General features: G+C 46.2%; 1 protein-coding gene across 1 annotated transcript; it reads right to left on the bottom strand.

Annotated features, from left to right (window-relative positions):
* Nucleotides 1–7003: 7003 nt before the first annotated feature.
* Nucleotides 7004–13808, bottom strand: LOC104363017 (olfactory receptor 5AS1). The gene is made up of 2 exons (XM_009969403.3): nt 12897–13808; nt 7004–7095 (listed from the first exon to the last, which is right to left on the bottom strand). Exons 1-2 carry the CDS (start codon nt 13806–13808, stop codon nt 7045–7047), a joined length of 963 nt encoding a protein of 320 aa, XP_009967705.3. The 3' UTR covers nt 7004–7044.
* Between the last annotated feature and the right edge of the window lie 914 nt (nt 13809–14722).

The following is a 14722-nucleotide window of genomic DNA, read 5'->3' on the forward strand; positions in this document are numbered from 1 at the left end:
CCGCGCGCCCCGCCCCGCCCCGCCCCGCGCGCCGAGGGGGCAGGGCCTTCCCGCCGCCCCTCTTGCTAGCCCAGCGTGACTCAGCACCTCCCCCGACGGCGCGTGCCTCGCCCTTCCCAGCCCGCGGTGGGCGGGGCTTCCACCCCCCCCCTTCCCACAGCGCCGGCCAAAGCGGGGGGGGGGGGGCCATCACCCCCCCCGCCCCCTGCACCCCAAAACTGCCAAACCTCCCCCGGCCAGGTTTAGCCGACCCCAGTCCCAACCTAAATGTGAAGGCCGGAGGTGTTTCCTCGCCATTACACGGGGCTCCCACCCCACAGGGAGGGAGCAGGCCTGGGGCGGAGGCCCCTGGATCGAAGGCCCTCGTGGCCCTGTGTAGACCAAGATGTGTTTGTTCAACGAAAAACAGCACAGAGCTTTAAAACCTTAATAGTAAACATTCGAGCTGCTCAATACAGCGTTAGGATGGAAGGAATTCATGCGGTGGTGGATGGTTCTTTTCCCCTTTCGCTTACTCTGAAAGCGGTCATTTGGACTGGAAACCAGTAAAAGCTCAGCTGGGTGTCAATATCAGCTGCTGGCTCTGACTTGCCAGAGTCTCTCTCAGTGGTGACGCAGGTGAGTTTCCACATTTCCTCCTTTCAGCAACCAGGTCTTCCTTTTAGATACTGCCTCAAAAATGCTCCTAAGAAATGCAAGAAACGATTAAATACAGGTGAAAAACCTTGATTACCCCGATGAGCCAACGAAATCCATGCAGACAAACATGGCTGAGCAGCACCATCACCCTTCAAAAATGCTCCAAGTTATTAACAGGCACCTGCAGCGATGGCTCTTGCTGTTTGCTAATGATCTGGGGAGGGAAGCACCCTGGATGTTAGCACCAATCATGACTAAAGGCACCATACACAAAAAGCTGGTGAAAAACGAACATTTCTTGCCCTCCGATGTTTGATTTGATGGATGGTGGGATTTAAGATAGTCAGCTATCTATAGTCAGCTCAAACATAATGCTCAATTATAAAGAAGTAATTGAGAAATCAAAGGTCAAATGGAAAAAACCTGAGCCTTCTGATAATGAGACGATTATTTCAGCTGGTTTTAGTACTACCATGGTCACTCAGTTTGTGTGGTCATTTATTTTCAATAAACATTGGATTTGTTTACTTTCTGGTTTCTAAAATTTTAAGCAGATAGGAAGTGCAACCTTGAGGGCGGAGATGTCCTACTTAAACTGAGAACATCCCATAACAGCAGGCGCCCAAAATCTGGGCTTTTACTAAGCCAATGTTAATGTCGAAATTCATCAAAAATATTTCAAGTCACTGAGCCTGTAAACTCAGATTAAATCAACTTTCCTCTAACCAGTTCTTTCTACAAAGTTTTAGTTGATCTCTGAACTTTCCTGGTAACGTGTGAATTCCTACACATGACTGCATAGCTGTGTCTGCGTGTAAAGGACACCGCAAGGCTTGTGTCAGCACAACAGCACTTTTTGAGGCACCCTGAACACCTGAAGAAACAGGCAGTCTATGGCTTCCTTTGTTTTACTGTTTTCTGTTGCTTGTGTCAGTTAACCATCAGAAGTAATTAAGATCTGTAAGTTAACGTGGGTCATACCTATTGCTTCAGCAGGCTGCCAGGTACATTTGAAATCTCCTGTTCTCCTCCCACACAAATGCTTATGTAAAAAAAAAAAAAAGTTATCACTGCTGGGCAGACTTGCATTACTGTTTCTTGCATTACTGTTTCATACTGTAGTATTTGTAGTATTTTCACCAGCTTGCTGTTACCTCAAACAAACTAGACATTTGGCTGAAGAGGCTTACCAAAAGTTAGGAGTTGACTTCCTGAAACACACACACATGTATAACTTGACAGTTCATACTGGCAGTTCATTGCAGAGTACATTTCAGTATTCCTAAAGACTAACCTTGACCCTACAAAACACTAAACAATTTCTTTTATATTACATTTGCTGTTCATGCTCTCTTTCCACCTAATCTCTTTGCCTGTGACTAACAAAGGCACACTTGGAACTATGAGAAGAAAGTTGCCCAGCAACTTAGAGATTGCAAGCTAATGTTGTTTATTTTTTCCAATCCTCATTATATTGTTTCATGAAAAGGCTGTGCAACAGCACAGTTTGCAAGTAACTGAGCAAAAAGTCCATTAATAATAGCAGTATTTCCTCTGTAGTTTGGACAGTCTGTGCCACTCGTGATTAAATGTCAGTAACATTAGGGAAGTCCTATATTCTGCTTTCTGGATCAATTGCAAGTCCCACAATTATATATTATCTTTGATGATAGCAGATTTACGTGGCCAGAATAGGGCACTCTGGATTGTACAGCCATGGGTCATGATATCTTGGTGACCAACATGAAGAATGTTCAGCACTCTGGTCTTCTAAGAGTTCAGCTTCAGCTCTACCCAGACCTCTTCTGTTGATTGTGCAACTGACTTTATCAAACTACTGTCACATTGTGTTTTAACTTTGACTTTATTTCATACTGTTTTCCTATGGCTTGGGTTAAGCCTTCTTTTATCCTGTGCCTTTCTTCCTGAAGAATGCATTTCAAGCATTCTTTGGACGAAGCCTGCTAAAAGCATTACCATACTCAGGCTGGGGTCCCCATCAAATGACATTCACATTCAGTAATTGCAAGCTCATTTTTTGCATCTGACACTGAGTGGCACACTACTTTCTATCATATTATTTCCAGTAGCTAATAGTTAATTTCACGCCTGACCATTATTCATTAAACTATTCAAACTAGAGGGGGGGATCCTTGCCTTTCTCATTCAAATTCAATAGATTAAGGATTTGGTGTATGCTGGAAAGAGAGCCTGGTAATCCAAAATACTTTTTTCAGTACACTTTTACACACCAGCATCACAGCTGTCCAGGGACTGATCCATCCTCCCAGCAAAGCGCATGCACAGCGTTGCTTTGAATTCATGTCAGCTCTCAGCTGCTTCATTGGCCTGAAGCAAAGGCATGCTTCATGCTGCCCACAGGCCAAAGTCAATGTATTGTCTGCCTACACAAGCTTCAAATTGTTGAAGACAATCCCTGTTTTCCCTTGGACAAGATCCCATCAGAAACAATAGAGAAAGCTCTCTTGTTTACAGCTTAGCTATTGTACACAGAGCACAGACCCAAACATCAGCCAATTCAGGGACAGTAATGCTTAGCTTGCTCATATGACAGCTGGAAAGGAGAACTTAAGTGTGAAAAAATAATCAGAGCTTCTTTGGTGAAGGTTTCCCTATATATACAGAAGATGATTAAGTCAGAGAACTGGTGGATAGTGGTCAAGATATACCTAGGTGCAGAAAAATCCACCAAGACTCCGTTTGCACACACCTCAGAGTATGTCAGCAGAGTCACACATCGTGTGTGTGTGTGCACGGGCACACGCGTGCGCCTGTCTGTCTGTCTGAGGGAGTCCCAGCCTGGGCCAGGGGTAAATAGTTGTTAGTTTGGGAGCCCAGAGAGGTGTTTTAAGAGGGCAAGACACATGGTTAGTGCAAGTTTACACAGACAGGGCCATGCATAGCACCATGCAGCAAAAGCATTTGACATTGGCAAAGACTTTGCATAGGGTAAGGCCTAGGGTATGCTATTAAAAAAGGGGCAAGGTTCCGTGACTTTTAGATTCACTTTAATATCATCGATACTGACTCTACCTGCGCCTTTCTTGGGTATGACTCTTCCAAACGATGGCAGTGATCTTACTGTGGTTGAAAATAAAATTTTTGAACAGATACTGGAAAATATCTGCATTAAGTAAATTCTGAGCTGGTAAAAACAGAAGCCAGATTTTTGCTGATACAGTCCCTTAGCAAAAACCTAGCATATTACTTAGGCATCCAGCTCAATGTTCAACAAGAGGGCTCCCTTGGTGTGAGCAGAGAGCTCACTGTAGCTGGACAAGCCAGAATGTTCAGGTGTGTGCAAAATTTCATTTATCTTCTGTAGAAATGGTTCCCCTCTATCTTTAAAATGCCTGCTTTTTTTTCATGTTAGTTTAATGGCTAGAATAACAACAGATCTGAGTTTAAAATCAACAAGTGTTCCGAATCCAGTGAACAAGAGAGAGCTGAATATGCCTCAAATATTGCATCAACAAAAATACAGTAACCTTTTTTCAAAGCTCAAAGTCCTCTAAGTAAGATAAATTGTGCATCCAGTCAAATATTTGTTATGGAGAACTTCCATTCCACCCACAAACTTCAGTGTAATTCAGCTCACTGACTTTATGTAAACACAAAAGCAACCCTAAACTTGGCTCCAAGGTTGATCATGTGTCTGGAAATTTGATACTAATCTCAACCGTGAGTTTTGAAAGCCGTTTACTAAAAACATCTGGGATCCACTTGTTCTTGTAAGATACCCTACAAATGGAATCACCATCAACTGCAAACTCCTCCTCTAGCACCTTGGGCAAAATTTTGTGCAAATTTTTCTGTCATTTCTTCTGGGTGCTCAAATTTCTCCATGTGGAAACCTCAGGTTTTAGGCAACAGGTTTTCACTGAGTACTTACGGCACAGAATGCAAATGACTGGGTTACGCAGAACTGCTAGTTCCTGAAAACACAGTCCTAAAACAGAAAGACAAAGGATATTTGAAGTTTCTCTAGGAAATTCGCTTAGAAGACAACTGAACACTAATAGGAAAAAGGTCCCAAAGACAAAATAATCTCTAATAGTCTATACAACAGGATTTTGTAGACAAGTAATATAAAACCCATTTTAGACAAAGATTTTCTAAGTCGTGTTACAGTTTTCTTTTCTCTCTTGGAACATTTTTGCACAGTCAAAGTGAAATGCCACAGATTACAATTCTCTAATTTGTTCAGAATGCTCTTTTAATTTTTCTTATTTGACATGCCTCTAAAAACATGCTTAGAGACAAGAGAGTGAGGAAGAACAATGTTAATAATACAGTAATTGTCTGCCCAGCATGGCCAGAAGCAGAACTTGGTGAATTTACTAGCATGTATCAGCCCCATTTAACCGAATTTCAAGACTGACTCCACAATCTGTGGCTGAAAAGGTCTAGCTCTGATCCCAGTGACAGCCTGTGCACTAAGCTGACGTAATGTAGCTTTCACAAGACACATTGGCCAAGTAGCAAAAGCCACAATTAGTTTAATGTTGACATTCCACCACAGGCCACAATCCACAGCATTTGCTCTACTGTCATCATCCTCTTGTAGTGTCATCTACTTTTTTCCCCTCTCAGATTTACAAAGTCTTAAAAAGAAGGGAATGAGGAGGTATAGTTGTCATTCCCTGTTTTTGTTGTACTTAACTTTTTCCTCAAATACTGAAAAGCTGGGGGAAAACAACAAATGTGTTTGCAAACAGAACCATACAGCTAAAGTCAACAACCACAGGGAAATTTCTCAATACACCGAAAATCACCTCCTTCCTATCGTGAATTCCCCTGCAAAACACTGGTAAGCATTCAAGCCTCCATGAATGATCGGGCAACTTTCATTCTGAGTAGCATGTATGAGCAAAATGTAATTTTTTAAAGATGAGGTTTCATTTGGGAATCTATCAAAGAGACAAACTTTAAACAGGTGTCTATCCCCTCTATCCCTCAGGCTGTCAGCTGAGGCCATCAGTTAATTTTGTGGGGATGCACAAGAGTTGGAGTCGGCACAGGAACAGCACTATGCCTGGCCCCATGTGTGACACAGGGAGCCCACGTGCTCTCAGCGCTGTGCTGTAGCACACCGTAGGGTCGTTAAGCAGCAATTAGTGGTGGCACTGAACTTGTCAGCAAGAGACAGAGACTGGTGAGGGAAGTAAGGCAGCAGTACAGCAGATCTGAGGAGGAGCCATGAAGCTCTTCCAAAGCTTCCCTATCCCATGACTGCGCCCATAAAGCAGGCTCCCCATCTGCCAACGCATGCTCGTATTTTTAATTATTGCTCATCCCCCAGATGCCATTTTGACAGTTTGTGTAGCATCAAGTTTGAACAGACATTATACAGCGTTAAGCCTTCCAGAGTAGGTGGTGTTTGCTTTTATATTTAGCCACCCAAAAAGGTGCAGGCGGACAAATGCTTTCAAGCATGATGAGAAGAAACAAGCTTTTACAGGGAACTGGCAGTTAAACACCAGCTTAAAGAACATGCACCAGCCCGATAAAGCACCAGCTCCACCACAAAAACAAGCAGCAGCCCATGTCATGATCTCTCGCAGGCAAGACATGCTGATGGAGGGGGGCACCTCCAAACTGCTGCTGTTGAGGTCTCTCCAGGAACTCATTTATTTCATGGCATATTTAGAGGAAGGGAAGAGATTAAATCGTTTTAGTGGCTTAGAAGAACTGGAGGGATTTTCTCTATAGAGGTGAGGCATAGGCTGGTGAGGGCAAGTAAAAAGCAGAGGGAGTCTTCTGAGAGTCTGTGGGAAAAGCTGGATCCTGCCATGCTGTGAAGTGACACTGAAAACACCCATGTGGTATATGCAGCTGCGAGGCAGGCACAGCTCCGCAGGCTCCACACGGACAGCCACTCGCACACCTTCTCTGCTGGGTGTCTTTTCCTCCTAAGCCACCTCCAGCCCCTCGCCGCCAGGGTAAAAATATTTAAAAGCAGTTCAAGGGGCTCAAGTGCTCCAGGTGCTCCCTGCCAGCTACTGTTGAAGTGCAGAGTATTTGCCCCTCCAAAGTCACCTCTGGGTGAGCTGGACACAGCTCCTTCCACAACCAGAAGCAGCTGGTGGCGAAGCGATCCACCGCTGCTTTCCCGGTGCCATAACCACTTCTGCCCCACACACTGAACAAACCAGGCAAAGGGAGACCTTAGACCAGACCTTAGAACCTGGTTTTCCCTTTTCAAATTTACTCCACCACAGCAATTGTGGGGAAAAAAAAAAAAAAAAAAAAAAAAAAGCAGCAATAAAACTGGACAAAGAGAGAAATAAAATGGGGAAAACAGTCAACAGGCTCTATTGGGGCAAGACCTGACCTTGATACTAATACATAGGATCAGATATGAGGACCATGTAGAAGTCATCTTCAACTCAGCAGATGTTGGACCGTGCCCACAGATAGGAACATTTCAGCAACCTCTAAAACAGTTACAGGCCACCCGCACCATGCACTCAGCTAGATAACATGGAAGGGCAACTACAGGAGCATGCGCTGCTGTAGAGAGGAGTATACAAACTCCTCAGCAATCACATCTGCCTGTAGCAGGTGCTCTGTTGAACAGACTAGGAAGAATCATTAAACCCAGGCAGACCACGAGCCTCTTAAACTTTGGCCATCAGCTAATGTTGCCCTGTGGTTTTGGTCAGTGTGCTGGAAAGATACTCCCACTAAAAGCTGTTATTACCAGTCTCAAAGAGCAAGGGTTTCAGACTTTTTTAGGAGAGCAGCCAGCTTCATTTCAGATTTAAGACAGCTGGAGGAATGCTCTGCCTGGTTTAAGGAATCAGTCCCTCACCTCAGTTGCTCTATGTTATGAGTAGGCTTGCTCAGTCATGCATGGCCACACTGCCCAAAACCTGTCTAAATAGGTAGTGATGACCAAGACTGAAACCAGCTAAATCAGGAACTTTCCAGTCAGACAAGAAAAAAAAAAAAGATTTTCGCTCCACAGTTATCTAGCACAGGCTGGACTCCCTGCCTTTTCTTTGATGCTCTTTGTTGCTTCTAAAAGCCATTGTGAAGGGACACAAGCCACAGGACAGCAGTAGGCTCTGAGTAAAGCTACACCATGCAGCTGGAACATTCACACAGCTTGAGGCTGTCAAAAAGGAGAGACTGCATTCCTCACACACACACACAAACACCTTATTTGCTTCTTTTCCCCATCTCCAGCCACCTTGCTTACTTCACACTAGCTTCAGTTGTTCATCAGGGTCTCTAGGGGCAAGTTCAGCTCATGAACCTAGCAGAAAACAGAAGAGGAAAAGTCAACCATTTTTGGCTACTTCCTAGGGTTGGCTTGGCCAATGGAGGGATCTAACAAGCTCCAGAGTCAGGTGCAGGGTGGGAGGACAGCAGGCTGCTCGATCAGCTCAAGCATTCAGGTTATACCTTCGTGGTGAGGTGGATGAGGGTGCTGGCCAAGCCCCGTAGAAATGGGAAGCAGAAGCAGGGGGAGGCAGAAGTGAATTGCTTCAAATGCCACAGCCAGATCCTCAAGAGCTAATATAGGCCCTTTCTGTAAGCAGATGGTGCTTCCTCACACCTGCTGTGGCCAAAACACTTGTTCCCCAAACTGCATGGGCTATAAATCCTGTGCCTAATTTGGTCCATGTAACCTCCTGTTTAGACAAGCCCTCTGAATTTCTGCTGGCTGTCATGATCCCACCAGAACACCTCCGCAAAAGAAACTGAAGTTTCCAGTGTGTTTGTGTGTATGTGCAAGCCAAGAAAGAAAAAAAAAATCCACAACAAAACGAGAGGCAACCACAGCCTTGCTCACAGGGGTCAGCTGGTGCAGGTCTGCAATGGCAGCAAGGCACAGAGCAGGGTTAGGACTGTCAGTGTTGCAGGGCAGATGGAGATGAGACATATCGAGGAGACGGCTCACAGCCAGCCGTTCCTCAGACAGGGATTTGTGCTGAAACAGCAAAAGCTGAACACCTCGAATTTGGCCAAGATGCCAGGACACTATGAAGCAGTGAAGATGTTTAATCAGGCCCAAAAGGGAAGCCGCTGTAATGAGTACTCCTACAAAGCACTTCTCCAGTCAGGAGGTGTAGATTGAGCAACAGGCTGACATCAGCTAAAATAACAGGATGGTGGAGGGAGCGGCTCAGATGCTAAACCATGCGGATGTTACTTAGGTCACCAAGTAAAACATACATTCTGATTGGGAAGAAAAGCCAGAATTGCAGCATTGTTACTTAATCCAGGAAACTTTGTCAGTAAAATTCAGCTGTATGAACTGGCTCAGCATGACCATGCAAAAAAGCTACCAGTCTTTTACTGGAATTCATAAGCGACTGCATCCCTAGTCACAGCGAGGCTTAAGTAGCAGTGAAGACTGCCTGACACAGGCAATTCCTCCTTCTTTCCCTGCTCCTGTAGCCTCACTCTAGCAGAGCTGCCCTGGAGAAGATACCGTGTCAAGTTCAGGTCCTTGCCAGGCAAGGAGTACACACCCCAGCCCTTGCTCACTCATTATCCCGAGGGCCTCACTTGCAGAAGCAAGGGTCAAATGAATTTTCCCTCACACCTCGTGATTATTTAACTCCCACCCTTACCACACACCTCTTTGATCAGTCAGTTCAGATCTGCAGACAAGGACAAGGCTGTTTCACTGCCCTGTTAAAAAAACAATTTTGGATTTAAGATACCCAATGAGCCAGAATATCCTTTGCCAGTACTCATGACTGGTCTAAACAGTAGACAAGTGATATTTGTGGATCCTGCTGTTCAACCATAAAGTAGCATTAAGGCAGCACATGAGTCCCTACAAAAGATTTCCACTGTTTCCCTAGCTTCTTTATTTGCCCAGAAACTCACTTGTTAAGAAAAGTCTATGTTTACTCTCTGCTTTCTTCATCTTTTCATATACTTCAGAGTCACTAGGGTCTACCTCCACCCCCATAAATGTGAACATTTCAAGAGAACAGGGTGGACCATGGTTGTAAGCCTAGTAAAGGAAAGAACATCCACTTCCAGTGTTTTCTACTGAAAACCCTTCTTTGCATCATCAGCTTAGACCTGCTTGGAAATCCCTGTGCCATCACAAACTTCCTCAGGTGGGAAGGGTTCAACACTTTCTTGCTCTACTCTAAAGGCCAGAAAAGCATCTTGATCCAGAAGTGGCTCGGTACAGCAGTACTTCCTCAACTACTTCAACCTAACCTGGCCCACAGTCACATCACAGTAACACACCTGCACAGAGGCCTATGATAACAAAGCTGACAAGCTAGGAACACAGCTGAAAATTTAAAAGACTGAAAAGAAGTAAGGAAGGCAATTGGGAATCTGTTTCTACAGCCACATCCAGCATAAGAAACACCAGTGCATGAAGAAACTGAGGAAGAGAAAGTGACACCATCATTACATTAGATCAAATGGAAACTTTCTCTTCTTGTACTGAGTCCTTCAGAAGTGCCTTCTTCCAGAAACAATTGGTTTTGCCATATCACCCCCAACCATAATCACACAGACTTCTTTTTGTTTCCGTTTCTACTTTCCTCTTAGGTGGGAATATCAGGATTGAGCAACAGCGCCTATGAAAGCCACTAAACCCTAAGGGCTAGGTATCGGGAAGCAGGCAGAATCTTTTCCAGATCAGCACTTGACCTTTATTCATTTTGCTTCCTGAGAACAAGATAGGATTTAATTTTCAGGCACCATCTTTTGTCTGATGTCTGCAGTAACCAAACTAAGAAAGGCACTATTCATTTGCCAAGAGCAAATTTTAAAAAGCATCTTTTTTTGCCTTCGAAAACTAGAGGATTGTCCTTGCATTATACCACAAGTCAGGGGATGTGTGAAAGGTTACAGCACTTAGCTTTCATTTCAGAGTTCAGTAGTCTTGTGAAGAACACCGTCCTTCACAACTCTTTCTAGGAAGATTTCAGAAACTTTAACACTCCCATATTACTTACAGTGCCAGGATTAAAGTCAACAGCTAGCACACTGAGAAATTGGTCATAACTCCCAGCACCTCTCCTCCTCCCATTTCAACCCCTTCCCCTTCAAAACACAGAGGTTTAATAGAATCTGGGGGAGGAAGTACAACAGAAAGCTGCCAACTGCCAGTGATGCCTTCCAGTATCATTACCATTTGCATAGCTAACACACCTGCCTAATCCTGTCATCGTAAAAAAAAAGCTCATTTTCCTATAAGCACTTTCCACTTTGTTGGACTTCATATACATTAGCTCAAGCTGTACGACTATGTCATAACTCATCTGAATCTTCTTTCCCTTAGAAAACCAATCCGAGTGACACTTCCACCTCATCTGTTTGCCCAAGGCTGCCTGTAACATCAGGGCATCTCCCTGCTCTCAAGCCTACGCCAGCCTGGGACCCAGAGCTCTTCCAGTTCACTGTGACCTCAACTTGCCATTAAAGCAAGGAAACATGCCCTGCCAGGCGGTGGGGCCAAAGCGTGTCACCAAATAAACACTCAGCTGTGAGAACCAGGTGGTCACTTAAGTATTTGTACCAGCTCTAGGCCTCTGGTGTCTGTCTGTGGGAAACAATGGTAAATGAGTGAGGCGGACTGGTACAGCATTGAACTGCCCTTCCCCACCTCCCAGCCCGGCTGCTCACCCCCATGGCCAGCGGGGACACGTGAAACACAAGCCAGCACCCACCCCCTCACCCGACAGGCCCGGGAGCGGGAAGGGCCAGGCGAGGCGAGGCAAAGGAACCACCACGGCACGGCCTCCCTCCAGGCAACATCGGGGCAGCTCGGGCCAGGCCTGGGGCCCGGGACGGAGCTTTCGCATCGCTGGGGAGGCCTCGAACCCGGTGGGGCCTCGAACACGTGGCCAACAGCCATCTTGGGGGGGGGGGGAGCACCGGCCCGCGCTGCCGCAAGGGGGCGCTGTCGGCGGAGGAGCGCCCGGCTGAGCCAATCAGAGGGGCTAAAGTGAGCGAGGGGAAGGGGCAGGCGAGGCGCATGCGCCGCTGCGCCCGCTCCCCCGGAGCACGCTGGGAGATGTAGTCCCTGCCCTGCGGCAGCCCCCCCCCCCCCCCCCCCCCCCCGTATAATTCTCTCCCCAGGGTCACTCGGGGGCCTGCAAAGTACTTCCCGGTGTTCGCCAGCGCTGCCCTCGGATGGTAGCGGAGGTCCCGGGCTCCGCAGGGCCGACCCGGTGTTGCCATGGGGATCCGGCCTTCGTGTCGTAGTGGTGCTTACGTCAGCACGGCGACGCCGCGCGCTGCATGCTGGGAAATGTAGGCCCGCCGAGGAGAACGAGGGTTGTGGCGGTGCTGGGGCCCGGCAAACCCCTGCGCCAGGAGCGGGGAGAGGGGGAGCCCAGGCAGCCGCCAGCTCTCGAGTTGGGTTGTCCAAGGGCTCTGAGGTGAGGGGGAGCCTCCCCAGCCGGGTCGGGGCCGTCAGGCCCATGGTTTTCCCGTGGCGAGAAGCCCAGCGGCCTGTGCATCGCAGGGACGGTGCGATGATTATCAGTGGTGAATACACAGGAGTGGCAGCCCGGATTTAACAAGCATTTGCACAGGCACTCCTCTGGTGGGACACTGAAGAGCCTCTGCTGACCAGGCCGCCCTCGGCCTCTTCCTCCTTCCTTGAACTGAAGGGCACCTTTGCCAAGCTGCCATCATCCGCCAAATCCAACACCGCCACACTGATGGCAGAACTGCAGAGATAACTGGCAGACTGCTTCCCTATTTCCTTTGTGATTATAGTAATTTCCCTGCTGGAATTTGTCCTTTTGGCTCCGTGAGTTACTAGCAGCTCCAGACTGAGCAGTCTGGCTCTGCCTCTAATTGCATTCCAGCTTCCTACAGACCATCTCACAGCTCTTTCCACAACTTGGTTTTCTCGGCAGCCTGAGCCATGGTTACACAGTTGTGCCATCTTAGAGTTGGACTTTGGACTCTTGACACAGAGGGAGCTGAAAGCTGGAGAGCACATGAAAGGTGGGGGGGTTACACAGAGGCTTTTACAATCTGTAGGAGGAAGGTAAAGAGGAGCACACTTGTCATATCTTCTTAATGGAAACTGCACCAAGTACAGCATGTTGAAACTTCACAGAAGTTGTTAAATTGCATCTTCAGTTTTAGAACTAAACAGTCATTGCTGACATTTGTACCTAATGAGCACACACACAAAATTTTCTTCCTCTGAGTTCACTAACCTGAGAAATTGCCATTTTTTAATCTTTTTACTTACAAGAAAATCACTGTGAAAATACTCTTCCCTCTACTGTCCTCCTTAGGGCATCCTTCACCTCTTTGTTCCTCAGGCTATAAATCAGGGGATTCAGCATGGGAAAGACAACAGCATAAAATACAGAGATCACTTTGTCCGTGCCCAGCGAGTAGCTGGAGATGGGCCGTAAATATGTGAAGAGGAGGGAGCCGTAGAATAACCCAACAGCTATCAGATGGGAGATGCAGGTGTAGAAGGCTTTGTGCCTGCTATCTGCCACGTGGATCTGTAGGATGGTGCTGAGGATGCAGGCGTAGGAGCCAGCGATGGTCAGGAAGGTGCTGGTTTGTATAAAGCCACACAGAGTGAAGAGGAGGACCTCATTGATGTGCGTGTTGGAGCAGGAGAGCTCCAGCAGTGGGGGAATATCACAGAAGAAATGGTTGATCACGTTGGAGCCACAGAATGACAACGTGAATGTGAAAGATGCGTGCACCAGCGAGGTCAGACCCCCGCTGAGATAAGCCCCAGCTACCATGGAGGTGCAGACCCTGCGGGACATGGCAACGGTGTAGAGAAGAGGGTGACATATGGCCACGTAGCGGTCATAGGCCATCGCAGCCAAAATGAGGCACTCGGCATCAGCGAAGGCAGCAAAGAGAAACATCTGTATTGCACAGCCAGTTAAAGAGATGGTCTTCTGTTGTGCTAGCAGATTCACCAGCATCTTGGGAGCAATGGCAGATGAACAGCTAAGGTCTAAGAAAGCTAAATTGCTTAGAAAATAGTACATAGGGGTATGAAGGCAGGTATTATGCTGGATAAGCACAATGAGGGAAGCATTCCCCACCAAAGTGCTGGCATAAATGAGTAGGAGGAGCCCAAACAAAGGTATCTCCACCTCTGGACAGTCAGTAAAACCCAAGAGAATGAAGTCGGTCAGTGCGGTGCAGTTTTCTTCAGGCATTTAATTACCTTGTCTTTGGCTTCATACATGTAGGATTCATCAGGGGTCCTAGTGGGTAGGCAGCACACAAACACATTACATCCTTTGGAAGACAGAGGTAGTGGAACTGTAAGCATCTCACCCAGTATCAGAGGGGAAAACCAGTGGCTTAGGTGATGCCCACTGAAAGGAAAATTTAGGAGGGCGTTCAAAGAACAGGCAGTTACAAACACACTTTATATATTAAATTCCTTCCTTTATATTCCTTTCATATATATATGAAAGTGGACCTCAGATGGGATTTTATTTAAGAGCTAGACCATAGTGCAACTACAGAAGAAACTTGGTATGATCTATCACTTGAGGAAAAACATATTATTTGAGTATAACAGCTACCACACATTTACCTGTGTGACCAGTAGAGTAAGGAGCTCAGGCACAGTTAATAATGACCTTTCTGAGGCAGCAGTGAAACTGAACACTAGAAAAAATGGATTGAAATGCTGGAACATAAACTTTTTTTTTTTTTTTAGGCGAAAAGACATAATTAATTTGGAACAAACACAAATCATTGAGTTTAAAATTAAATTTTTAGACTGCTGCATTTGATGATCTTTTTCAAGGTCCCTCACCCTTGGTGAAGTCTTGGTGTATCCTAAAATCTGAATAATTTTCTGGATGTGACTGCTTACTCCAGAAAGTGTCTGGGGTGACTCGGATCATGACATACGTCCCCCAGTTAGAGTCCTAGAATAAGGTGACAAGTTCCACAAAAATTCAGTTGTGTTTTATTTTTATCTGAGACCAGTTAAACAGAGACCATGTAACATCACCATTAATTTTTACACTTATCACAGGCAATTTGAGAGATTTCTGGTGAAAATAAAAAAATGTTTCTGCCCTGAAAAAATATTCCATGGTTACGCACATGTAGC

Source organism: Tyto alba, unplaced genomic scaffold (assembly GCF_018691265.1).
Source record: "Tyto alba isolate M040663 unplaced genomic scaffold, T.alba_DEE_v4.0 Super-Scaffold_8, whole genome shotgun sequence".
Taxonomy (NCBI): Eukaryota; Metazoa; Chordata; class Aves; order Strigiformes; family Tytonidae; genus Tyto; species Tyto alba.

Excerpts from the sequence above, each read along its gene's own strand:
- LOC104363017 (XM_009969403.3), bottom strand. The coding sequence starts at position 13,808 with ATGCCTGAAGAAAACTGCACCGCACTGACCGACTTCATTCTCTTGGGT. Across the intron at positions 7,096-12,896 it reads AGGATGCCCTAAGGAGGACA|GTTGCTGAAATGTTCCTATC; the intron begins GTAGAGGGAAGA and ends ACTGTTTTAGAG.